Consider the following 27,845-nt stretch of genomic DNA (forward strand, 5'->3'; position numbering starts at 1 on the left):
TTACAGGCTTGACATATGCACATGTTTGTGTGAACGGGGCTACGAATTGTTTGTTGAAATTGCCAAGTAAATTATGATGCATGAATGTCGGAAAGAGTAGCTAGACTCAGCCATACAGTGATATTGTTGCACGTTCATTATGTTTCGTACTGTCCACAATGACGAGTTTCTGTAGTACTGTTGAAAAGGTCTTGAGGCCACACAGCTATATGCATGAACAGCAGATTTATTCTTAAGATACGAACATATTCTTCACAAAAATACGTAGGACGGATGAACCTTTGTTGTACTCAATGTAATCAGTCATCTTTACAGGTCATACAGCCGGTACTGTAAATCGAAGAATATTAGTAAAATTAGGTAGCAATGGAAATTTAATAGGCAGTCGTTTTTTATTACTGTTGACTTCAATGCGTATAGGACATAAAATGGCGGCATATAATGAGTACTTTCTGTATATCCAACCAGACTTTTTTGTTTAAATCGAGACAGATACTACCACACTCCTAACCATCACTGAGGAACCTTGATATAAAGCCATGGTTCAGTACACATCCGACTTGCATGCAGAGCGTCCTAGGAAATACGTGAGGAAATTCAGGTGATATTTGGGATAATTTTGAGTTGTAAACATTACATCAACATGGGTCCAGATCTCAGGTGTTACGGAGCGACAATTACTGATACCTTTATGGGCGAAAATGATCTCCCTCCCCCATAACTTACTCATAAGGCCATCAGTTACTGTAGCTCCGCAACGGCTGAAAATTAGACCTGTGTTGATTTGGCATTTAATAGTCAAAGTTATGCCAACAATAACCTCTAGAAAAATTTCACACATTCCCTGGGACATTTTCTTCTCAAGAGTCCTCAGCTAATGTACGAAACCACTTGACTTTATTGACCCTATGACGACGCGAATTTAGATCACAATTTACTAACCCTCTACCCAAAGCCTGTCATTTTGTTGGTTGTAGAGGCTCCTAGGCATCATACCTTTTAGATTTTATTTCTGTATCGTGTATGTTAAATCCTTGTATGTTACGTATGCAAGCCGTGTCGATACAAAGAAGAAGTAATAAGCATAAAATGGGATAATAAAGCGTAATGCACGGAATCATCAGATGAGGAAGATGTTTTACAAAGTCTGCTAAGTCCACGGGGATACTGGGTCATGTGTGTTTATTTTAGCCATTTTTGCCTGACCAAAGCTACCCGTGTAACATATATACGATCAGACTTATGACCATCTCCCTCGTGTATCTCATGTGTGTTTTTGTAGGAATGGAGAGTGCTGAGTCTTCCTTTGTGTGTTGCTCTTCCTGCGATAAGTTAGAGGCATTAGCGGAAAACAACCATCACCTATTGTTTGTTTTTGCGTGAAGAACAAAGAGAGATTGGATGATGGATGGATGGATGGACAAAGAATAGAATGTAAGAGAGAAATTCATGCATATCACATCATCATTCTAAAAATCAGATTCTGGGATGCTAAGGAAACTGGCTGTAAGTATGCAATAATCTTTTTGCCTTAACTTAGCCGAGATTTTCGTCGTTTTGCATAAGACATATTGAAGTTCACTGGCAAAATATGACAACACTGCTGCTCTGCTTAGTTTCCAGGGCACTTCTTCGTGACCAGCATCAAATTATAGTATTAATCCCTTGGTACAGTTCAGCATTCAAGAAGGAGATGTGGCAATTTTAGCTCAAGTTAAAGTGAAAAGAGTACAATAAAACTCACCCGTGTTCTGCGTACTCATTGGATTGCACTCTCGTCAGCTTAAGATGAATTCTAGTGCCATCTTATCACACTCTGTGTTACTGTATATAGTGTCTTCATATCCTCCTGTACGATAGTAAGGCTGCCAGTGTCGATAGTCAGCACACATATGCAACATTCGTGGAAATACTAATCCCTTCAGTACGATAAGATTTTTTTTTTTTTTTTTATGTTCATTCCATCTTCAGGCAATTGTTATTCAGTTTTCGAGAGATGTTTTGAACTGGAGAGGTTAGATACATGTTTTATAAAACGCTTCACCACAATTGCCTTCGTCTGAGCTAAATCATACGTCAAGTAGTGGCAAGAACATAGTGTAAAAACATGTCGCCATATCCAAGGACGTTATGTGTCATTTGCACAATTTGTTTCAAAAGATGAAGTGCACGAGAAACTCCTAAGATGGCGATAATACGGACGCTTGACAGACGTGATATCCTCTGCCCCTTCACCTTCAGCAAACCTTCCATCACCACAACACAGCCCTCGTAGCGTCACCAACACCTCACCCCCACAACAGCCTTCAGTCCTTACCTCATCTTAATCCAGTCAAACCTAACCTAACCTGACATAACCTAACTTAGCCTAACGTAAACAGACCAAACCAAACCCAACAACCTAATCCAGCCTAACCTAACCCAGTGTAATCTAGCGTCACTTAATCTTTCCTTTAACCCAACCCACCCTACCTCATGCCAGCCAAACCTAAACTAACCTAACGTGGCCACGGTTCCACAGGCCCTATCTGAACGCCAACAAGCGAGAGGTGCTGGCTGACTACGCCCTTCCCGTGGCCGTCATCGTCCTCTCCTTCATTGGCTCTTATGTCTTCAGGGACGTCAAGCGTAAGTACTGAGAGGGCTGAGGAGACAGGGAGAGGGAGAGGAGAAGAAATACGAGATAAGGAGAGGGATAGAGGATATAGGAGATGGGGAGAGAGGAGAGAGAAGGAGAGGGAGAGGAGATATATTAGACAGGGAGAGGGAGAGGAAGAGATATAGGAGATAAGGAGAGGGAGAGGAGATGCAGGAGATACGGAGAGGGAAAGGAGGACATATAGAAGACAGAAAAAGAGAAAGACGAGAGACAGGAGACGGGGAAAGTGGGAGAGGGACAGATAGGAGGTTGGGACAGGAAGAGAGGCGGAAGGAGAGGGAAAGAGAAAGGGAGAGGAAGAATGAGGAGTTCCGTAAAGGGGGGGAGTGGTCAGAAAGCACTGGTACTGCTAGCATGTGGAGAGGAAGATATTGGCGGGAGAGAAAAGAAAGAAGACATCTGCTGAGAGTTAGAGGGTTAGAGAGAGAGGGAAGGAAAAATAAAGGGAGAGGGACAGGGACAGGGTGAGGATCTAGAGAAAGAGTTGTAGAAGGAGAGGAAGTAAGAAGGATGAGAGAGAGAACGAGGTAGGGACAAAAGAAAGGAAGAGGGGAGAGAGAGAGAGAGAGAGATGACCTAGCTATTGATTTAGGAAGCATTGTTCTAAGTTTGCTTTTGTAGAGATTAGTGTAGCTTCAACACTGCAAGAGTAACAGTATTGCAAACAGTAGCCGTGAATGACTTGCATCTTAGAGCATTGTTTTAGAAGTGTGGATGGTGTTTGCCATCTTAACCTATTCAGCACTGGGACGCCCTTTTTCATATTGTTCTTGCAATCTCCCGACGATTATTTTTTCAGCATGGGATTGACCTTAGGAACTGGAGGGGTTAGATACCGCCTTAACAGATCCTTTCAGTCCGAGAGGCATTTCCTTAGCGATTAAAATCATCTGGTAGCGGCAAGAATAAGCTTAAATAAAGGGACGTCACCCAGAGTCAAGAAGTTCAGTCCACCTTGTGCTTATTCATATCCCAAGTTCAAGGCTTTTGTTGATATTATGTGAACTATTGAAAGCAGCATGGATAGTTTGTGGACATATATATTTTTTGCCATTATAGTGCACATGCATGATTTAATGTCCTTGCCAAAGTTGTAGATTCTAAACTTGTGGAAATATTTTTTTTTGTTCCATTATGAATGTTGTCTGTCATCATATCATTTTGTTCTAGTCTTTTCTCTCGAGTTTTCAGATGTTTATATTTTTCTCACCACTGTTCCTCCAACTGCCTTGTATTTTCCCACTTGTTATTAATTATTTGCTATTTTTGTTCCTTTTTTTCTTTTCGTTTCAGTTAAGAATGACAGTAAGTGGTGCCCGGCTCATGCTCGCCCTCCCGGAGGTTCTCAGTCATTCAGTCACTCACTCACTCGCTCAGCTAAGCAGTCTGTCTGTCTGTCTGCCAGGCTTTCAGTCAGTCTGTCTGCTCATCAATGACTGTCTAGCAAGAGTTATTTAAAGCAGTTCATTTATTGTTGTCATATATCCATAGCAAATTTATTCTTGTCTGTCTAAAATTTTTATATGATCAAGCCAATTTAACTCGGATTGTTTCACGAAATTATACTGTTTGGTAAGCATAATTGCCGCCATGTTTTGGGAATAAATCTTTTATACATATATCTCCTTACTATATTACATGAGTGCCCAACAGAACTGTATAAATAAAAACTTCAGTACCGGTATTTAATGATACTGGTGAGAGAGAAGTATTAGTGACGCTCAGTGGTCATTAGCGGGATCACAGTGATTAGTTCAGTGTTGAAGAATATTGCCGCCACATACCGACCTTCCATAATGTGAATAAATAATGGGCATGGCTTAGATGTTGGTCACATTAGGAATAGGTCACAGTTGCATCAGTTCACGGGTAGGTCACAAGGCTGCTAGATTGGGTTTAACCCCTACACCGCGGGCATGTTTACCAATGTTTTGCGTGTGCCGCAGGGTTATTCGGGCTCCGACGGACTCTCAAAAAATATTTGCCAAAAATCAGTTATTAGTCCTAGAATATTAAAATTACATATGCTTATGGCACATACCTTCAGCTTTCTCCTGGAATGTTTGTTGAGCCTTCGTCTGTTACCGTAGGACTTGTGGAGACCTCTGAATTTGGGTAACGAAGTCTCCACTTTACACTTCCCAACAACCCGTAATATGATTACCACAGCCAGATATTAACACTATAAACACTACTCTATGATTTTCAAGTAGTTTGGGATCCATACTCCAAAAAAAAAAAACACTGTGAAAGCAATGAAAATTACTAGCGCGTCTGACCGTCGCACTTGCGCTAGTTCGCTCTTGGTACTCTGTCATTTATTATTCATAAAACCCCTCACACTTTATATTTCTATTACTATATAACACGTATATATATCAACAGTCTTTATACATAAGTTTCCTTTAGTAGTATTAGTTTATTATCACTGTAGGGATTCAATTTCTTTCAGTAAAATATGTAGCATTCACTTTCTCGTCCTGTATACTAGCATTGAGAGTGAACGTCACTTTCACCTTCACTCTCATAACTCATAGTATTCAGACATGCTAGAGTGAAACTTTCACTTTCATTACTCCTAGGGTATGTACTCGTATTCTTATAATACTACTCATTTACATTTCTGTATACGTTCTCTATTTTATTTACGTTATTTACGTTTCTGTTTTATTTACACTGTGTTATGCACTGTCACTTGAAGTAACTTATAAAACTATTTTCCACTGTTCACGTATATTTACATTCATTACTTTCACTTGCCTGTCTCTTTTTAGGAACTAAAAAACAGAGGAGGGGGTCCCTAGTCCCCTCACCCCGCCCCTTTTAGTCACCTTTTACGACACGCAGGGAATACGGTGGCAGTATTCTTCCTAACACAACCTGGCCGCAGAGTAGTAGTACCACCCCATAGTGCGGCCAGATTGTGTCCCCCCCGCCACAGGGGTAAAAGTGTAGCAGAGAGGAAAAGTTTGAATGTAATGGAGATGAGGTGTCTGAGGAGTATGTGTGGAGTGACGCGTATGGATCGAGTGCGAAATGATGAAGTGCGAAGGAGAACTGGAGTTGTTCGGGAGATGGCTGGTAGAGTTGAGCAGAGGGTGTTGCAATGGTTTGGGCATATGGAGAGAATGGATAATGAGCGATTGGTGAAAAAGATAACTAGATCTGATGTGAGAGGTGTAAGGCTGAGAGGAAGACCACGAATAGGATGGATGGACAGTGTGAAGAGAGCGCTGGATGCGAGAGGGATGTCTGTTGAGCAAGGAAGAGTGGCTGTGCGTGACAGAAATAAATGGAGAGAAATTGTGAATGAATAAGTGATGACGCAGCCCTGAGGGGATATTCTCCCGCATTTGGTCTGATCAGCTAGTCAGGTCAGGTGTGGGTAAGGGGATGGGTGTATTATGATGTGGCAGGGGTAAACCAGTTCTGCTGTCGGGCCCTGCTGCGGATGTCACTGATTGCATTGTGCAGTTGACCCTTGTGCGGTGTGGTGCGGTGAGGATCTGTCCGTTCTCCCCTTTGGGGCTAAGATGCGAATAAATGTGTTTGAATGGATGAGTAAATGGAGAGTGAGTCGTCCTGTCTCGGCTACCTCCCTTTCCTTGGGGGAAGCAGCCTAGGTATATAGATAGATAGACTTTCACTTGCTGTTTACACATTATTTACAATTCCACTTGCACTGTTTTACTCAATAGAAAGATCGTAGTCACTCTTTTATCAATTGTCAGCCCTTTACCTCTTTCCACACGAGGTTTAGTAGGGGGTAAAGGTCACAGGGCCCTTTGCATGAGGGTGAAAAGTCCCTGAAGCTGGCAAGAGCGAACAGACGTACCTCCACATTGGAAGATTAGAGTGAACTGATAAGGGTGGGCCGGGGTGGTGGCCTACCTAGGGAAATGCATTACTGCCAACGTTAGCCTCTTGACACAGCTAATATATAGCAGTGAAATGATTGGCAGGAAATCCAGACAATACTTTATAAATTAGGTAGTTCCAGGTGAATGTAAATATCACTTAGGCTTCTCCCTTCCCTCCTTATATGTATATTTATTACGAAAATAGATTATACGGCATATTTCAAGGGGAAATAAATAGTGAAAATTAGTGAACGAGTGCACGTGAGGTGTTGTCAGGTGATAATTAGCCAATTCCAGGTGTATGGCACTCTCACTTACCTTATTTCTTTCTTGTATATATTATTTGGTATAAGAATAGGGCATAGGGCTTATTTCAATGGATGAAATCAGTGGAAAATTCCAGGGAAGATTTACTTAGCGTAGCACGGCCGGGCAGGCGAGAGGATAGGGTAGTGGAGGGGGGGTAGGGAGGGGAGTCAAGAACGGGGAGAAATGGCTAAATTGTCAACAATGGATGGGAGTACAGATGAGATTAAGAGTGCTGACTAGTGTTGTACATTGGCAGTACTGATAGATGATACAAGCCCCCACTTGGAAGCCCAGGTGAATTCAAAATAACACAGAATCACAAACGCAACGCCCCGCGGTATGATCCCTTGCTCCCAGGCGTCACGAAAGTGATTCCCTGCGGTTAAGGGGTTAAGTAGCTTATCTTTATGTTATGGAGATGTACAATTTTCCTCGAATCTCCAGAACAAGAAGAAACACAGTGTTATCAATAGGTTCTTATAATGGTTAACAAACTAGCTTTTATTGAAGATTGTACATACACTTCAATTATCCCCTTCAGAGTACTCCCCTCCTACATCCACATATGTGTTCGAACATTCCTGTCACAGGTAGAGGCATCGCCGGAACTGTTATTTCGTTATGTGCTTCAAGATCGTTATAATGTCAGATTGGACATCATCAGTCATTTCGAAACTGTATACTTTCGCCACGAGTTTCAGTTTGGGGAAAAGCCAGAAGAGGCATGGTGCTCAGTCAGGTAACTAAGTTTGATGTGGGACTTTTTTTTTATCTCCCTCGTTTTACCCAACACTGAAGTAACGTGAGGTGACATGAAGTATCCACCCGTCATTCCATTGCACCACCTCATGCAAACATTCAGATCTTCCAGATAGAAAACTAGTTTAATGGTTGTTCTTCTTGGGTAAAATTTTACCTGCATGGTTTTTGTGTAAAAAAAAAAAATCAAGGAGCATGAGTTTCACTTGCTGTCCTGACCGAAGAGTCTTGGGAGTCTCAGTGACTCTGGTATCTTCCACTAGGAGCTGTGGGTCTGTGTCAGATTCATAAACACAAGTTTCATCTCCCAGTCTGTCTTTGGAGAAACATGTTGGATCTGATGCAAATTGATCAATAACGCGGAGGAAGAAATGATACAATGCTCATTATAGTTATCTGAGCGTGTGACATCATAAACACTATGAAAAATTGATGACAGGCCCTTGTTATGGTGCACTAGTATGTGGTATCATGTTGTCCAGTGATATGAAGTATGTCACATAAAAGAGTGGCTGATGTACACCAACCATGAGTCCAAAGCATTTGCCACTCATTACATACTGGAGAGGCCATTATTAGGACTGATGGTCACCCCTGATGTGCCAACCAGACCCAACCTAACCTAACATAACTATGAACTGATGCAGTTGTGGCCTAACACTATTGAAACCCATATTTACCCTCATGTCGCTCATTCCCTCACGTCATGGGAAGTCCGCAGATCTCCACCTTGATCCGTGGAGAGGAGGGGGCTTTACGCATTCACTGTGGTGGCATCACAGGTTTCACTAACTCAGGTGTATAGCTTCTTGTGCGTATGTTTTTGTTGTATACTTCATTATGTTCAGCCATTGTTATTGTTCTTTAAGTCATCAGATTTTTTTGCATGGTAATGATGTTGATTTTTGGTCACTTTAGATACTAGCTAACTCCATTACCTTCCATGAGAGCCTAAGTTATTCCATTCAGCCCACCACAAGGTGATTTTGCCCAGCTGAGAGAATTTTAATGGTCAGATGGTTGAAAACTATCACAGTTTTACTTCTCGGAGTGCTAGACATTCCCTCAGCAGAATAAAATGGTCTTGGTTTAGCCTGAATCTAATACCCAAGTGTGTCCATGGCAGTGAAAGGGAAAATACGGGTGTCTCGGGAAATGTGCCAGAACATCATGTGGTTTTTCTTTAACTGATTTTATGATGAATGCTATACTCATATGGTTCCAATTCCCACCTGTTGTGCAATTAGAGCCAGTTACTGATAACCTTGTTCTCAAAAATGGTCTTCCTCATAATTTACCTATAATGTCATTGGTTATTGTAGAGTCATCATGGTTAAGAATTGGACCCTCGTTGATATGGCATTCTCTACTCAAAATTCGTACAAGAATATATTAACCTGAAGTTTGTCTTTCCCAGTATACATTGTATTTGATAGAGTACGAAATAGATTGTAGCAGTATGTTTTGGTTTGGAGTGGGTGAGGTTTAACCCTTTCTTTATGAGAGGTCCTTGCTAAGATATCGTAGATCAGTATGGTGATGGCAGTAATAAGACACCATCATACTAAATAGGTTGATGGAGATCGTTTATCACCCATTCCCTGCCTCCATCGACCCAGCAAGATACTGCCATGAGAGTGAAATCTGGCTTGAAAGCAACATCTCAATCAAGAAACATTCAGTCACAAGTAAACAAAGACAGAGTTAAGGTTGAGAATCCACCATTGCTACAAATCTCACTGATCTTTCATATTTACTTTTTCCCCAACAGTTTCCAGCAATTGTTAGGAAGGAAATGGCTAGTTTTGGCAACTGGTTTAACTTTCAGTCCATATAACAATCAGCTGTAGCATGGCTAACCGCAATACTGGAATTTCGTTAAGAGGAAGCATAGTGTCGTTTGACTGACCGATTTAATAACTGGTTGGTTCTCTGAGAATAATGTCAGCTGGTGAAAGAGAAAGTAAATAAGAAAATGGGATTGTACTGAAGGGGTTGAATATGTTTGTGTCTGTTGAATGAAGCTTTAGTGATTCTAATTAAATCAGTTAACCCTCTCGTTTGCTGTGGACACATTATGGTACACAGGCTACCACGAGACGATTTTGTTCAGCTGAGGCAAATCATAGTAGTAGTCGAAGGGTTGAATTTGATCTCGATTAACCTTTGGACTGGTATACTCCCACATACCCTTAGCTGAATAGATTGGTCGGGATGTAGCCTGAATAAACTACCCAAGTGCATCCGTGGCAGCAAGAGGGTTAATATAGTGACATTCAGTACCTCCAGATATCAGTACTAACATATGTCTTTGTTCCCCTCCTCCCTATCTTACCTCCCTACCCTATTCTCTGCTGTATCTTTCTCTTCCCTTCCTTCATCCTTAACTTATTTGCCTCTCTCTCTCTCTCTCTCTCTCTCTCTCTCTCTCTCTCTCTCTCTCTCTCTCTCTCTCCTCCTCCTCCTCCCACCGTACCTTCTCGCCCTGCCCACCACCCAACAGTGGAGCACTTCCGCTACGACACAGACTACGACATGTTCAAGCTGCCCCCGCTCGAGACGCTCCCCATCCCGGCTGTGTTCGCCACCATGGGTCTCGGATTCTCACTCTCCATGTTGTTCTTCATGGATCAGAACATAGGGTCCGCCATGGTCAACAACCCATGCAACAAGTAAGAAGGAAATCCGTCAGTGGGAGAATAATACCCACATGGAGATTGTGTTTATTGTTTTGTAAGACAAGGATGTGTTATGGCATCTTTCTGGTTGTTCTTTATACACTATGAATATTAATGGAGAAAAGGAGTTGGGAGTGAGGACAGTGGTTGTAGGAGTGAAGCTGAAACTGTGCCTCTGTGCTGGCGATGATGTTTTGACAGCAGGTGAGGGTGATTCGCAAAGTGCAGTAAATGTGTTTGACAGTGTTTACACAAGAGGATGATTAAGGGTGAATTTGAAGAAAAGTGTAAATGGTATGTGAAACAAAGGAATACGACACAACAGACTGTGGCAGGCAGTACTGTGCCGAGAAACATTGAATTGCTGGGTTCAGATGGATGGTGAAATACTTGTGGAGGTGAATAGTTCAAAAGTATCATGGTCATTCTGTGTAAGTTTGGCAAATACAGTGTAAGATGGAAAGACCACATCAAATAAGAGCACTGAGAGTTTGTTGTATTTTGAAGGGTATGATGGTTAGTACGGATATACATGAAAGTTATTTATTGTCTGTACTCTCATATGCAAGAGAAACCCGGGCAGTGAGTGATAGGACACTTTCGTAATTGTAAGCCAAAGAAATTACCTTTCTCAGGACAGTTGTCAAGAGAAGAGGGGTGCATGCTGTAAGTAATAATGAAGTTTGTGAGTATTATGGAATGGAAGAAGGAGTTGTAGGAGGAAGATGCGAATTTACTGAGTGAACAAAGAAGAATCCATTGACAAAGCATGAACATATACAAAGAATGCACATAGGTAGGATGTTGAAGAAAGTCTGTGAAAGTGATATCGAGGATAATGTTGGTAGAGGAAGACCCTATGTGGTATAGGAGAGAGTGAAGCAGTATATTGGTGAGAGACAAACGAGAGAGCGTTTGAGAGAGTGTGGAAGAGCAGTATGAGAAAGTAGCCTGGAGGCGATTCTGTCATAGTCATCCCCTGTCCGCTGAGTCCCAGGATAAGGCAAGGTGTCGCAGATGATGATGCAGTTCCACTATATAGGTACAAGTGCAAAAATAATTCTTTCATAAAGAAATAGAGTTTACTGAGATATACTGTATAAAGTGAAGAATTACGCCTAGTGTGAAGATACAGCTTCGTAATATTGGTTTAACCTCCTGTGGTCAACAACTGCAACAAGTAAGACAGAAATCCGCCAGTGGAAGAATTATATTAACATATGGGAATGGTGTTTACGAAGAAGAGAAACGTAAAGATTCTCTTTGATGTGGAGATGCAAATGGTTAGACATGAGATGGAGCCAAGATTCCAAGGACTTTAACATTTATCGAGATGATACAATTTCAGTATGTATATAAATAAAAGAATTGTAACTTCTGTGGGTATCTGCATTTATTGAGAAGATACTGTTCCAGAATGTGGGCATAATCCTCCACGATCAGTAACCACTGAAATTAGTCCGCCAGAATACCTGTCACTGAAAGAATTAGACCCCAATACAGTAATTGTGTTTATTGGGGAGGTACAATGTGAAAATATCTAGAAACAATTTTAACTGCTAATTTCGGTTATGTGAGTTAACTGTTATGTAATTCAAATGTGTCTCGGGTTAAATTATCGATTTCCATGTACCTGTGCTGTTTATTATTATTATTATTATTATTATTATTATTATTATTATATGCATTTCATGATTGAATATGGTAGGTTTTTGTTATGCCCATAAACTAACACAGGGGTTTCAAAATGGGGGAGAATTCACCTCACCGAAACTTTGGACGTTGAGGGGGGGTGGACAGTAAACAGATACGCCAGTAGCCAAAACAGCCTTTGTGGTGTGTTGTTTGAAGAATTTTTGCTTTATGGATAAATGCATCTTGGATTTTAATCTGTGCTTAAAAGAGTAAGGTAAGAAATTTGTTTCTCAAAGAAGTACGGTATCATGCTACATGAAGGTTTATACATAATCTCCAAAATATTCCCATACATTTTAAGACTCCATATGAACCCTAGATTTCGTACAATTACACGTTAAAAAGTATCGCAACATGGAGGCTAATAATTCTAGAATCAGTTGTTTACAGTAACTCCCAAAGGAGGGACCTCCCCCCCCCCGCCTTTGCGAGGTGAAAGGGCGGAGGGGATCATAAAAGATCTTCTGGCAAATATGGAGCATAACGAGAAGTTTGAAAACGTCTGATCTAACCCAGGGTGTCCCAAAGTTAACCACAATTACCCCATTTTATTGGTAACTGCTTGATATATGAGCAATCCACAACATGGATAGACAGGTACATATCTACCATTGATTTATAATTACTGGCCTGTATTTTGTTCAGTCAGTATGTCTGTCTTAATTACTGGATTATTTATTGGCTGCCCATCAGTAGGTAAATTAAACCCCTTCATTCCGAGGACGCATTATTTGTCATTCATACTAACCTCAGACGATTTTGCTTAGATAAGGGTTTTTTTTTGCTAGTGAGTCGATTGTAAACAGGCTTCATTAACCCCTTTGGTACGAGAACTCCCATAGACTGAATATAATTATCAGAAAGTATCGTGAATAAAAAGTACAAATACATCCGCGACCTGAAGTGAATAATAATCAGTGTGTGATATTGATTGGCCATGATTAAAAGTTACTTCGCTATTTCTTGCGTACCTCTTGCCTCACTACTGCCTCTCTCTTGCCTCTTGCCTCACATCTGCCTCCCTCTCATATCTCTTGCCTCACTTCAGCCACTCGTACCTCTTGCCACACTTCTGCCTGCCTTTCACACCTCTTGCCTCACTTCTGCCTCTTGTACCTCTTGCGTCACTTCTGCCTCTCGTACCTCTTGCCTCACTGCTGCCTCTCTCTCTCCTCATGCCTTACAACCGCCTCTCTTTTGCCTCATGCCTTACAACTGCCTCTCTCTTGCCTCATGCCTCATACTGTCTCTCTCTCTTGTCTCTTGCCTCACTACTGCCTCTCTATCCTGCCTCATGCCTTACTGCTGTCTCTTTCTTGCCTCTTGCCTCAGATCTGCCTCTCTTGTACCTTATGCCTGACGTCTGCCCCTCTCGTACCTCTTGCCTTACTTCTACCACTCTCTGACCACTTGCCTCACTTCTATACTTCTCTTACCTCTTGTCTCATATCTGACTCACCTCCCGTCTCACTTATGCCTCTCTTAACTAGTGTCTCACTTCTGCCTCTGTCTTAACTCTTGCCACACTTCTACCTCTCTTAGCTCTTGCCTCATTTCTGCTTCTCTTAACTCTTGCCTCACTTCTACCTCTCTTAACTCTTGCCTCACTTCTGCCTCTTAACTATTGCCTCACTTCTGCCTCTCCTAACTCTTGCCTCACTTCTGCTTCTCTTAACTCTTACCTTACTTCTGCCTCTTTCTTAACGTTTGCCTCATTTCTGTCTCTCTCGTAACTCGTGCCTCACTTCTGCCTCTCCCGTAACTCGTGCCTCACTTCTGCCTCTCTCTCAACTCTTGCCTAACTGCCTCTCTCTTACCCCTTGCCTCACTTTTGCCCCTCTTAACAATTGCCTCACTTCTGTCTCTCTCTTATCCCTTGCCTCACTTCTATTTCTTTCGTACCCCTTGCCTCACTTTCTGTTACTCTCTTACCTGTTTCCTCAGCTATGCCTCCCTCTTACTATTTTCCTCACCTCTGCTTGTCTACATATCCGCCCATCAGTCTGTATAACTCTCAGTCTCGCCCTCCCGTGGCATATATAGCACGTTTGTCCCAACCTGACGAAAGTGCTTAGCCCCTTTCAGCGTAGATGATGGCCAAATGGAGTTAGATTCGAGGATCGATTTGACTAGTAACCAAGGAGACTCATTCGTACCTCATAACTAAGGCCCACTGAATTTCATGCGACCAAAACTTAAGCTTTCAAGTAGTGTGAATGGCCTATACTCATTTCACCATAACTTGGCCCAGATTTTCGTCTTTTTGTTGTTTATTTCACGTATCTCAGCGCCAGAAAAGGACAATACTACACCTCTACACCCTTAATTAGCATTTCTTCGTGACTATCATCATACTGTAGTGCTCATTTATTGTTACAACTCGGCATTCAGCATGGAGAGATGGCAATTTTAGGCCAAAGGGTATGGTTACATCAGATGTAGCAAAATATATAATCCCCATTTACTTGTATCTGTATAATTATTTTGCCTCCATTCCCCACACTAACCCACCTCTACCCGCCAGACTAAAGAAGGGCCCCGCCTACCATCTGGACTTGCTGGTCGTGGCCTTCATGAACGGGTTTCTCTCGCTCTTCGGCCTTCCCTGGATGCACGCCTGTCTCCCACACTCGCCCCTCCACGTCCGATCACTTGCAGACGTGGAAGAGAGAGTCGAACAGGGCCACGTCTACGAAATGTGAGTAAAAAGGCTCTTTCCTCGTGAGTGAAGTCAGGAATGATTTTGTGTATGAGTAGGGGGCACAGGAATTCCCAAAGAGTTCTGGAGTAAATGATAAATGGGATATGAATGTATATGAAATGTACTCGTAGATAATTGGGAATCGTAGCTCATGACTGTGAAGTAAATAGTAGTAGGTTGTGCATAGATGGGTTAAATATCCCACACTTACACCTTCATGTCCGTTGACCCACAAACGTGGAAGAAGTTGAGCAGGGCCATGTTTATGGAATGCCAGCTCACTCACAGAGGTATTGAATGTTAACTTACTAATGAACCTACTTGTGAGCATTTCTGTCATGAATGGGAAGTGAAGAGTAATTGCAGTATTATTAGATCTGCATAGGCAAAGGTGTAGACTTAAGTTTTTGATGGGCAATTTTAAGACCGAGGGGATAGGAAATGATTACGCTGCATCCTACTCTACAGAACATAATCAGCGAATAGATAGAAAAGTAAAACATCTTTTATTTTCCTTCATATGTTTCAGTAATGTTGTAAAATGATGATGATTTCCTCTCTCAGTTGGAATCTCAAGTCTAATTAATCGATTTTTTTTTTTTTTTTTTTTCCCATGTGTTGCCATAGTGCAGTGGTGAATTATAGTTCCTGCTTACACTTGTCGGAGACAAGTTGCATCTAGAGTTCCACTTCAAGAAAGAACCTATTGTTGGTGGTTCGAAGCTTTTCTAGACTACACAAATAAGTGTTCACAAGAACTGTTCCTCGTACAGTATAATGAGGCTTTGAACTACCGCCTCAACCTGGACAACAGGACTTCGTTGGGATGAAACTCCGGATCCAATTTCCCCTGAGACAGGGGTAGTAGTAGTATGGATTATAGGGTTAGCAGAAACTGTAACTTGCAAGTTTGCAAGAACTGCCAATGCTATCGAGTGCTGAAGTGAGTCTTCAGGCTTTTGGAGTTTCAGTGCTTTCTGTAAGCTTAAAGGAAGAGGGAACCATTAATTTTTTTGCTGCAGAATACTTAAAACTCTCTCGTTACGGTTGGTACACTTTGGTAATTTACTCAGGCGAATGGCAGATATTGTTCAACTAACAGAATTCCTAATGGTCAACGGCCTCAAAAGTGTTTTGAATAACCATTTGTCTCCAGCAGATTCCCTACTAACTCTATGCAGTGCTGTGTGCTGGTGACTATACACTGAGTGACAAGCCATTTGGTTTCATGTAACCCAGGACACTGTTTATTACATAAGGGGGGGGGGGACCACATGACAATGACAAAAGGACATCAGACGGTCTGATGGGGTAAGGCGCTCCAACCAGATGGGCCTCATATTTACATACATCCGAGCGTTGGCTGGGATATATTGCTCACAAAATGCTGCCCAGGGAGTTTAGAGAAATATTAGTAGTTAAACAGTCAAGAGATCATGCAATGAGTAATGGCTAAGAATAAATAGCAGGAGACGCGTGGGTCCCCAGTTGACCATGTGTAAAATATAGCCTGAGGTTAATGAATGTGCATTATCTTCTACTCTGCATACAGTTAGACATACAGTCGGAGTTAGATGTTTTAGTTTTTCACCTCTTTTACTTCTCTCTCTCTTTTTTTTTATTTTTTTCTGCTGGCCAGTATTCCTAAACTGAGGGAAGCTTGATATGTGTCTCTGTCCAAAGATGATAGTCTTTGACATGATGTGTCAAGGAGGAAAGTGACGGACATACTTCAGTGTGAAGTAGGCACTGAGGATTAATAAGGTAATCTATGACTCTGTACACATGTTAGAAGAGAAAGCTATGGTTAAAGATAGCTCTGATGATCCAACTGACAATTACAGATGTTCAATAAATAACCAGCAATTCTTTGGGCTTTATCATACCCAGTTTTACTTGCTTCAGTTACGTAATGTAGTGTTATATTGTGCATGCAATCGTCAGACGATTACATTCAACTTAGGAGAGACCATTCGAACTGAAGAGTTAGATAAGGCTGTCGTTAATCCTTTCACTGCAGTGAGACGCTCCCTAAGGCGAAAAAAAAATAAATGTAGTAGCAGCAGCAGTAAAGTAAAAATGAAGTCCTCTTACGTGAAGGGGTTAATAATATGAGCCAGAGAGTGTTAATGGGTCATCACTTTGTGGCAAGGATCCTTCCTACCTCACCCTGGGTTCGTCATTGCCTCTTGAGTCTGCCGTTTAACAGGTTCATTAGGGTCTCAGTCGTGTTCATTATGATGTGAGTCATCTTCACAGCCCCACCACATCACCGCTTCATTACACCCGCTGCCTTTGTCTTAGTTGGTTAGGAGCCTGCCGCACCCCCACCAGTCCCCACTGGCACCTCCCTTTGCCCCCCAGCTGCACCTCCCTCTGTCCCCCACCCTGACCCCCATCTCCACCTCCCTCTGCCCCTCACCCTGACCCCCATCGTCACCTCCCTCTGCCTCACACTCTGTCTCCCATCGTCACCTCCCTCTGCCCCCCACCTGCTCCTCCCTCTGCCCCTCACTCTGCTCCCCACCTTTACCTTCATCTAACCCTCCCCCTCCCCCCCCCCCTTCCTAGGTACATCTCCCTCTGCCGCTCACACTGCTCCTGACCTTCACCCTGCCCTCTCAGTTGCACCTCTATTCGCCACTCATTCTCACTTCCTGAAAGACAGACGCATAGACAACAATGTTAGGTATCTTGCCGAAACTGGCAGACATAATCCGACCCAGAGCAGGGATTGAGACATACCGAACCACTGCACAGGTATATAAAATCGTCTGTTGGTAGCAAGAATAAACGTAGATGCGATGTGATGGAAGGTGAACATGTGTCTTTGCCCAAATCAGTAGAATCGTCTTTCCTAAAATTAATAAGATTGTGTGGCTGGGGCAGGAATAAACTAACTTGTCTCCCCCCCCCTCCCCCCCTCCCCAGCATCGTGAAGGTGCGTGAGACTCGGCTGACGGGCCTGTTCTCCAACATCCTGATCGGACTGTCCATCTTCCTGCTGCCCTATCCCCTCGCCTACATCCCCACGGCGGTGCTGGACGGACTCTTCCTCTACATGGCCGTCACCGCGCTCAACGGCAACCAGATGTTTGAGAGAATAACACTGCTCTTCATGGAACAGGTGGGCTTTCACTCTATTCGGTCCACTTGGCCTAAAAATGCCATCCATCCACCTGAAGCACTGTTGCTGGAATGCTGAAATGTAAGATGGTATTGACATGAGGATTTTTACAGTAACTTGGTCCAGATTTTCGTCCTTTGTAGCTTTTTCCACATGGCTCATTGTTAGAAAAAGACTATACTGTGGCTCTGCATTCTTTCCATAGCACTTCTTCATGACTAGCATCAAAATCTAGTATTAATTTGGTACTGCGGCTCAGCATTCAAGATGGAGAGATGGCAATATTACGCCGCATTGGAATAAAAGCAGGGTAGAATATGGTATCACACTCCTCAGTGGCCGTCAGGTGTTTGAGAGAATACCACTGACCTTTATGGAGCAGGTGGTTTTTTTTTTGCTCTAGTTTATCCACTTTAACTTCACCTAATATGGGTTCTTTACAACACTCTGCTTAACCTTGACCTGAAAGTGCGGTCTCTCCGTTTTGAATGATGCCATTTAATAAGAGTATAGTCTGACAAGTTACACACGCACTGAGAGAGAGAGAGAGAGAGGGAGTACAAGGAAACCAAACAGCAGCAGACCTAATGGTCCTTAAGGGTTTGTTTGTTAGGCAGAAAACTGTGCTTATGATAACTAATTTTATGAGTTGAAGATAAGGATAGCAAAGCAGGAAGGTTTCCCCTGCCCAGTAAGCCCTTCAGCCAAAACCGGCAGGAAAAAGTAAGAGGGACTACCATGCAGCATAGAAAAACTGTCATGGAAATTTTATAGGAAAAACTGAAATAAAAAAATACATAGCATATATATATATATATATATATATATATATATATATATATATATATATATATATAGATCTCTCTCTCTATCTATCTATATATATATATATTCTACATCAGGCCCGGATCCAGGGGGGGGGGCTTGAGGGGCGTACGCCCCCCCTTTTTCAGAAGCCAATATTTTTTTTACTATGAGGTTCCAGGGTAGAGGTGGGGAAATATGATTTTTTTTTTTTTTTTTTTTTTCCCCTGGCTCAGCTTAACGCTGCCATTCTGATGGTGTACCGAAATTTTCGTTAAAATTTTCAGCCTCTAATTGTGTAACACTGGGCTGTGGCAAGTCAAACTTCAGTACTGGCAACCTTGTATCTTAAAATAATGAAGACAGTGGCGTACGCCATGAACGTATATGTCACATTTCAGTTTGTGTGGATCGTGATATACTGAGCACTTTAAAAATCCCGCTTTGGATAGAGTGGTTCAATCTGTATATGGATGGGGTTATAAAAGAGATACATGGTAGGACAGTGGATGCTGGAGCGGCCCCAATGAGAGAGGGCAGTGTTTGGAAACTCCCTGTACTGTTGTTTGCAGATGATACTGTGTTGGTAAGTGAAGACGAAGGGGAGCTGCAAGGCTTGGTGAATGAGTCCGGGAGAGTGTGTAAGAAACGGAATCTAAAGGTGAATGTAGGGAAGAGTAAAGTTATGGTCTTCGAGAGAAGTGAAGTCAGTGAATGTACAGCGAGGTTGGATGAGGAGGAAATGGAAAATGTGAGTGCGTTTCAGTACTTGGGTAGTGTGATGAGTAAGGATGGAAGTTTAGAGTGTGAAATGCTTGAAAGGGTACAACAAAGGAAGAAAGGTTGCTGGTTCCTTGAAAGCAGTGATAAGGAACAGGAAAGTGAGCATGAAAGTGAAAAAGTTACTACATGACAGTACTGTGATACCAACTCTAACTAATGGAAGTGAAACATGGACCTTGTTGGGGGGACAGAAGAGTGAGAGCAGTGGAAATCGAGTTATTTGAAAGGAACATGTGGAGTCACATGAGAGACAGACTGACAAATGAGGAAGTGAAGGAGCGTTGTGGTATGGATGTGGATGTGATAGAAAGCGTTAGGAGAAACACACTGAAGTGGTTTGGCCATGTGGAGAAGATGGAGAGTGAGAGACTGACGAAGAGGGTGTATGTGTGTGAGGTGGAGGGGGAGAGGGAGGGGGAGGCCAAGGGTGAGATGGAGGGATGGAGTGGAGAGGTATATGAGAGAGGGGGATGTGAGCTGGGAGCAGGGCAGTGAAATGGCCGGGGATAGGGCGATATGGAGGCGATTTGTTTGCGGCCACCCCTTACGGGATTAAGGCGTCTGGCAATAGACAGATATACAGGATAGAGTGGGAAGCTGTGGTCCTCAGAAGTTTTCCGACCAGGATGCTAAATTATAAATGGCTGCCTAAGTTGGACATGCGTCTCAGCTAACCAGTGAAAATAATGCATCTACATAGTAAACACTGCACCAGTCTGTGTGGAGGTTGCGAGTTGTGTGGTAAGTCTAGTGACGAGTGTGTTTGTGCATTATTTATCGATCCTTTAGGTTTGTGCGAAGTATTATACTTACTTTGCATATAAAGAAACACGTACAGATTACGCTCAGTGTATGTATTTTTCCTTGTTGGCAGCTTATGACAGTAATAATGTGAAGGGCTGATTTTAGTCATTCACTAAATTTTGAGCTTAGCCAGCTGGAAAGTGAACATGTCGGATGACGGTGACACAGATATAAGCATTTTGCATTGATTGACTTTTCTGCTTGCAAAAAAGGTAAGTTCACATCGTTAGTCGTCAATAATTTTGCTCAGAAACTAATCTCACTAATCTTATAGGTATGTTAACTATTTCCATATTGTTACATCCTCACTCTTGCTTTGTCTAAGTATCTTAAGTGTATGAACATATAAATACGGTATGTTGATTCTCCTTGCAGAAAGTTACAGTTTGGAACTGACTACGGTTCAGTGAAACCTAGACCTTTTTATTGTCCCGAAAGAGATTACATAGTGAATGATCAGTGATCGCTTCATTTGTTTTAGTGCGAGCAGATGTAGACCAAAGAGATCTGATATATATATATATATATATATATATATATATATATATATATATATATATATATATATATATATGGAAATGCTAATCACACACACCCTTTAATAAAATGCTGGATCCGGCCTTGTACACCAACGTCATATACAGTATAAGGGAAAACTGACATGTGAAAAACTGCTGGTGTATTCTCCACGAACTGCAAGAGAGGCAAAGTCAGTCAGTCAGAGTAATTATTCAGCCATGAACTCATTCAACCGAGAATTCGGGGCCAGAAACTTATCCAAACGACTTTTTAACCGTATATCTTTATTACAGTGTACCACATTTGTAGACAGTTTGTTCCTTATGTTGACAACTCTGTTTTAGAAAAACTGTATTGCTTCATTAAAACAGAAACGTCTGCTGATGATTATACAACCGTTATCTCTAGTGTTATTTGATTGGTCTGCTATGAAGTATTTGTCAGCTACCATACTGCCATGTTGCTTAAAATTTTTGTATACCTGAATCAGATCCTCCCGTAACCTGCACTTTGATAAGTTGAACAGTTTTAGCTCGTCTAAACGTTACTCATACGGTTTCTTCCCTAATATAGGTACAGTATTATTTTTGTGACTCGTCACTGCATTCTCACTAACTTTTCCATGTCCTTCCTGTAATAAGGTGACCAGACCTGAACACAGTACTCCAAATGGGGTCGTACTAAGGAATTGTGCCAGGCAAGAATGTTGTTCTTCGATATGAATTTGAATGCGCTTCCAATAAATTCAACTTATTCATTAGCTTTCTTTATTGCTTCCGTACACTGTCGACGTGGATTCAAATTATATGTTATTATTATTCCTAAATCCTTTTCTTGGTTCACATCCTCAAGTTGAATAGTATTCATAGAGTACCTGATTTTTTTTTTTTTTTTTTTACTCCAAGTATTTAAAACTGTTCATTTGTCAGTATTAAAATCCATTTGCTACGTTTGAGGCCAGTTAAATAATTTATCAATCTCTTTTAATCATCAGCCTGTTTTTTGGTGTGTCATCTTTATTACAGACTTTATGTATTGTCAGCAAATATGGAGATTTTGGAACACAGACCTTCATCGACTATCTTACTTCTACGATGGAACAAATTCTATCCATTTCTCCTTTCTCTGAAATCTCCATTCTAGGAGATTTCAATGTTCACCACCACCTTTGGCTCTCCTCTCCTTTCACTGATCCACCTGGTGAACAAGCCTACATCTTTTCTATCCTAAATGACCTAGAGCAGTTTCTACAGCACCCTACCCATATTCCAGACCGCTTTGGAGAGAGCTCCAACACACTTGACCTCTTCCTTACAACTAATCCTTTTGCTTACACTGTTAATATTTTCTCTCCGTTGGGCTCCTCCGATCACAACCTCATCACCTTAACCTGTCCTATCCCTCCGGTATGGCCTGTGGACCCTCCAGGGAAACGTCGCCTGTGGCATCTTGGAGCCGCGGATTGGAAGGCCCTCAGGCAGTACTTCTTTGATTTTCCCTGGAATGATTATTGCTTCCATGGCCGGGAGCCATCTGAGTGTGCCTTGCGCATTACGGAAGTTATTCTCTCAGGCATGGAAGCATACATTCCTTTCTCATATCCTTTGACTAACGCAAGAAAGCCTTGGTTTAATCACGCTTATTCTAATGCTGTCCGCAACAAGGAAAGGGCCTACAAAAGGTACCAGAGCCAACCCACCCCTGAATCACATCATCTTTACGTTTCTGCCCTGAATCGTGCTAAGTCTGTTCTTTGCTCTGCTAAAAACAATTTCATCCGTACTAAATGCTCTCAACTCTCCAACTCAAATTCCTCCCACTTCTGTCACCTTGCCAAAAACCTTTCTAACAACTTTACCTCATCATCCTTTCCTCCTCTTTTCTACTCTGATGATTCTGTAGCTATTTCTTCTACTGATAAAGCAAATCTCTTCACACAGACTTTCTCCTCCAATTCCACCTTAGATGATTCCAGTGCTGTTCCTCCATCACTTCCCGCCTCTGACTCCCTCATGGCTGACATTAAAATTTCTTCAGTTGATGTATTTTCTGCCATCACAGGCCTCAATCCTAACAAAGCATATGGGCCTGATGGAGTCCCTCCTGTTGTTCTCAAGAACGGTGCTTCTGTTCTTACACCCTGCCTAGGCAAATTCTTTCGCCTTTGTCTGTCAACTTTTACTGTATTTCAAAAGTTTTCAAGTCAATTCTCAATAGAAAAATTTTAAGGCATCTTTCCTATCACAACCTTCTTTCTGATCGTCAGTACGGGCTCCGTCAGGGACGCTCCACTGGCGATCTTCTCACCTACCTTTCAAACTCCTGGTCATCCTCCTTTCGGGACTTTGGCGAAAGCTTTGCCATTGCACTTGGCATCTCAAAGGCTTTCGATCGAGTCTGGCATAAATCTTAGTTTCCAAACTGCCCTCTTACGGTTTCAATCCTTTTATCTGTGCCTTCATCGCTAGCTTCCTTGCTGGTCGTTCTATAGCCGCTGTTGTAGACGGCCATCGTTCTTCTCCTAGATCTATCAACAGTGGTGTTCCTCAGGGCTCTGTCTTATCACCAACTCTCTTCCTTTTATTCATCATTGACCTTCTAAGCTGTACATCTAACCCTGTCCACTCATAAGCTGATGACTCCACTCTTCACCTTTCCATTCGGTTCCTGCAAGGCCCATCTCAGCAGTTACTTCAACAAACAAGGGATGAGGCTATGGCACACCTAATGTCTGACTTGGCTCGTATCTCTGACTGGGGTAAAAATAATCTTGTTGTTTTTAATGCATCTAAGACTCAGTTCTTACACCTATCAACCCGTCAGAATCTTCCACAGGTGTCACGGGGTTTTTGAAGAATATACAAAATAAAAAAATAATATTGAATATTACTTGAGAACAGGGACAAGAATTGACTTGTGAAAATCAAGTAATGATTACTTTATGCCAGCTTACTTCGCCGATTCTCTAAGGACGAGAATTTATGAACTTTCTCAACAGTACACAGCAGAGACTAATTACTCACACGTTCTGTTTATTGGTACTGTTAACCTCTGGAGATAGTTACTCCACCCCTGACAATCAATATCTAATGCTAAGAAAGTTAAACAGGTTCTTGCTGATATATTAACTCCTAGATGGCACAACGGATTTTAAGCTTAATACAAAAGGACTGGCCTAAGTACCAGTTATGAATAATGCAAAGCGTTTATGCAAACTAGGAACTGCAACTAGAATAAGCTATGGAGAAATAAAACACGAGTTTACATTACATTAAGCTCAAGAAAAAGAACTGTTAGATTTAATGATTACAGTGAAATAAATTTACGTTACATGTTTCAAAATGAATTCAAAATAAGGAGATCGCACTCACTCGCTCACTCAAAAGCTAAACTCTTAAACCTAGGAAAAACGAAAAGAAATACTGGTCAGAGAGTGGACTAAGCGGATGACTGAGCGTCGTTGCAGAGGAAGGACGCTGCACATGCTGAGCCTCTCGCCAAATCACGCTAGGTGGGAATTCAGGAACTGGACAACGGCGGCGGTGGGAACTGGGCGTCGGCTGAGGAAGGACGCTGCCACACACACTGCTAACCTGCTTCGACGGCACTCAGATCCTGACTGATTCAAATTATGAGAGAGGGAGGCGAAAGCGGGCTGTACTTGCTAACGGCCAACGAGTGTGAGCGATACACACCCGCAACAAATCACTCAGCGGAGGTGCTAACGTCGCGCACAAGGACGATCACTTATGAAACAGTGGAAGATGTCCTGAAACATTCCCGATTGAGTAGATATGGGGACGGTTAAACTGAGTGATACTTATGGGCTGTTTCCCACAAAGTTCAATGTCACGAGTTTATTTAAATATACGATCGCGCCAACTCGTGACAACAGGTATACCCACTAATGTTGAATAATATTCAGCTTAATCCTGCATCATCCTTGACCATGCTTAGGGTTTCATTTACTCGGGACATATCTTGGAAAGATCATATTACATCTCTTGTAAAATCTGCTTCCAAGAGATTGGATGTGCTAAGCTGACTCCGTTCTTTCTTTACTCCTTCACAATTGTTGACACTATACAGGGGTTTTATCCGCCCCTGTGTAGAGTACAACTCTCATGTGTGGGGTGGCTCCCCACATACAGCTCTTCTCAATAGGATGGAGTCAAAGGCTTTTCGACTCATTAACTCTTCTCCTCTTTCTGACTCCCTTCAACCTCTGTCTCTTCTCCACACTGTTGCATCTTATCTCTTTTCTATCGCTAGTTTAATGATCACTGCTCCTCTGAACTGTCTGCATGCATTCCTCCACCTCTACGACGGGCGCGTAGCACCCGTCTAACAGCAAACCCTCATCCCTTTTCTGTCCAACTCTCTAATGCAAGAGTTAACCGTTACTCCCAGTCTTTCATTTATGCAACAGGTCAGCTCTGGAACTGTCTCCCTCTGTCTGTATTTCCTGCTGCCTATGATCTCCAGTCTTTCAAATGCAGTGTGTCCAGGCATCTCGAAATGAATGGATCTTGAATATGGCTCTCTCTTATATTTTGTTTCTCTCTTATTGCAGGCTCATGGCCTTTAGTTCCTTCTTCCTCGCATTAAAAAAAAAAGTATCATCAGTATAAATAAATTAAGAACACATTAGGGTCCAGAATTGAACCCAGTGTTACCCTGCTTGTGAAATTCATCCAGTCTGGTTCTTATTCATAAAGTACAACTCTGTTTACGTTGCATAAACCAATTTTCAATCCATTTTTGTGCATTGTCTCTGGTACCATAGACTTTACGTATCTCAAGGAGATGTATATGGGGAACTTTATCAAATGCCTTTTCTAAATCGAGATCAATTAAATCAACAAATTCAGTTCCATCATAAATATCAGTAATATCATTGAAAAAGTGAAGGAGATTAATAAGGCGACTGCTTGTCTAATTCAAACAAACTAATTCAAACAATATTGATCCGATTCTAACCAAACTTGGTAGAACTGTTGAGAGTCAGCCAAGGAGTAAGCCATTTGTTTTTTAAGCAATAGGTCAAAGGTCAGGTTAAATAGTTTTTATCCGATTTAGACCAAACGTTGTGGAAATGTTGAGGATAAGGCAAAAATATAAAGATTTAAGTTTGCTGACAAGCAGGCAAGAGTCAAGGTCAAAGTTCAAGGTCACAGGCAAGGTCAGCTCAGTTTTGGTCTGATCTGAACCAAATTTGGTGGAAGGGTTAAGTGTCAGGCAAGAATGGATGAATACAATTTTAAGGACAATCAGTCAAAGGTCATGGTCACAGGGTAAGGTCTAAGTTTGACCCATGTAGTTTGTGAAGAAAATAACTAAAACAGTTTTGATTTGATGTGGATATAACCTGGAAGATTAATTTAGGGTCACCCAAGAAGCCTTTTGTTTGCAGACCAATAGTTCAGAGTCACACAGCAAGGTCGACTTTAATATTTTCCATCAGATGTAAGTCTCAGAGGTCAAGGTCAACAGGCAAAGTCAGCTTAAACAGATTTTGATCTGATTGAATTGAAAGTTGATGGGTTGAGTGTTAGGCAAGAACGAAGCATTTCCATTTTGAGAGTAATATATCGAAGGTCAGGGTCACAGGGCAAAGTGTAATATTTGGCCGTTAGACCACCTTTTTTTTTTTTTTTTTCTCAAATTCCTAATTCCTAGGAGAAATCTTTGACAGACAGTTTAGCACTGCACGCACCTCCTTAAATTGTGGTGGAGTGGGCAGAGTGGTGGGCTGGGGTGTAGGTAGTCAGGTGTTCGATCCCAGCTGTCGCAAAGAACAGTTGTGGATTTGAACACGATATAAAAATGTTCACCGCCCTTCCAAATGACCCCGCTGACACATAAGAACCTCATTAATAGCATAGCATCAGTTCTGAATGTGATATCCCTAACAGTGCGAGGTCTGCTGAGGATACACCTTCTGCTGGTGACTCTTGGATCACTGGACTCCAAAAACTGCAAGCTTAGCCATAGTCCAGAGTTGGTGGCATGAAAATGAAGCTAAATGAAGGTGTTTTATGTACATGACCAAAACTGCATGCCATTTTGACCCCTTGAGTCTAAGTTCATTTTTATTTTCGTGCTACCTTCAGGCGATTTTTTAGGGGGAGGGGGTTTTGAACTGTAGGGGTTAAATATTGTTTTCATTATCAGTAAGATAAGTCCTTCTTAAGGTCAGTAAAATAGTTTGGAGGTGACAGTAATGAACTAAATCAGTATGCCCTTCGGCTGCAGGGGTTAATTTGAAACCCTTCTCCCCACAGGTGTTAACGAAAGCACTCACTGTTGTGGATGGTTGGAGTTACAGAATAATGGACCCAAGAATTCTGAAAAGAGTGAAGTGAAATGAAGTCCATTGTACTGGGTGTTATATTCTATTGGTAGATCCATGTATTTGTTATTAATGTTGTTCAGCCCACTACATTTAATATACTCGCACTCTTGCTGCTGCAGACGATGTTATTCAGTTTAGGAGTGACCATGTTGAGACAGGGATAGTAACAATATTGTCATGATCTGTGTTGGCTGATGATGGGTGATTAGAAGGCCACAGTTGGAGTGTTGATCTTGTGTAAGTTCAGTCCCTAAGAGATGAGTGGAGGTTTTTCTAATATATAATGCCATCAGGGAAAGTAGGCTGGTCATCTACCTTTAAATGTACTAAACTACGTAGCCTAGCCTCGGGCCCCTACACCTCGCAGGGGGTTATATGGTACTGGCTGTTATTGTTTTAATCTTTCGCAGGCGGCGTACCCCCCCAACCACTACATCCGACGAGTACCCCAGCGGAAGATCCACAAGTTTACGGGTCTTCAGGTGGTTCAGCTGCTGGCCATGTGCTCGTTAGGGTTCGCTCCCTGGCCCTACCTCAAGATGATGTTCCCCGTCGCACTCCTTCTCCTCCTCCCCATCAGGTAACGACACTTTCCTACCGCCCTATACCTCCTCCACCCTACCATTTTCTCCCTTTCTTTCCAACTCTCTGCGCTACCCCAGGATCCCATTGTATTCCTTTTCACCATCACGCAACAACACTGTAGCGCGTTTTCCAACCTAACAAAAGATCCCTAACCGCTTTAAGCCCAATTATTGGTTAAGAGTAGTTCATTTGAGTATTAACCAGGGA

General features: G+C 42.1%; 1 protein-coding gene across 1 annotated transcript in view; it reads left to right on the forward strand.

The window, feature by feature from the left end:
- LOC145391409 (solute carrier family 4 member 11-like) overlaps positions 1–27,637 on the forward strand; it is a 207,066-nt gene extending 179,429 nt beyond the window's left edge. Inside the window, exons 11-15 of the mRNA XM_080266016.1 lie at positions 2,522–2,628; positions 10,091–10,259; positions 14,485–14,658; positions 17,593–17,788; positions 27,464–27,637. Coding sequence (XP_080122142.1) covers positions 2,522–2,628; positions 10,091–10,259; positions 14,485–14,658; positions 17,593–17,788; positions 27,464–27,637 — 820 coding nt within the window. The remainder of the gene's footprint in view (positions 1–2,521; positions 2,629–10,090; positions 10,260–14,484; positions 14,659–17,592; positions 17,789–27,463) is intronic.
- Positions 27,638–27,845: the final 208 nt, after the last annotated feature.

The sequence above is a fragment of the Coenobita brevimanus genome, chromosome 18 (assembly GCF_032717465.1).
Source record: "Coenobita brevimanus isolate Jiangsu-jjx chromosome 18, ASM3271746v2, whole genome shotgun sequence".
NCBI classification, from domain to species: Eukaryota; Metazoa; Arthropoda; class Malacostraca; order Decapoda; family Coenobitidae; genus Coenobita; species Coenobita brevimanus.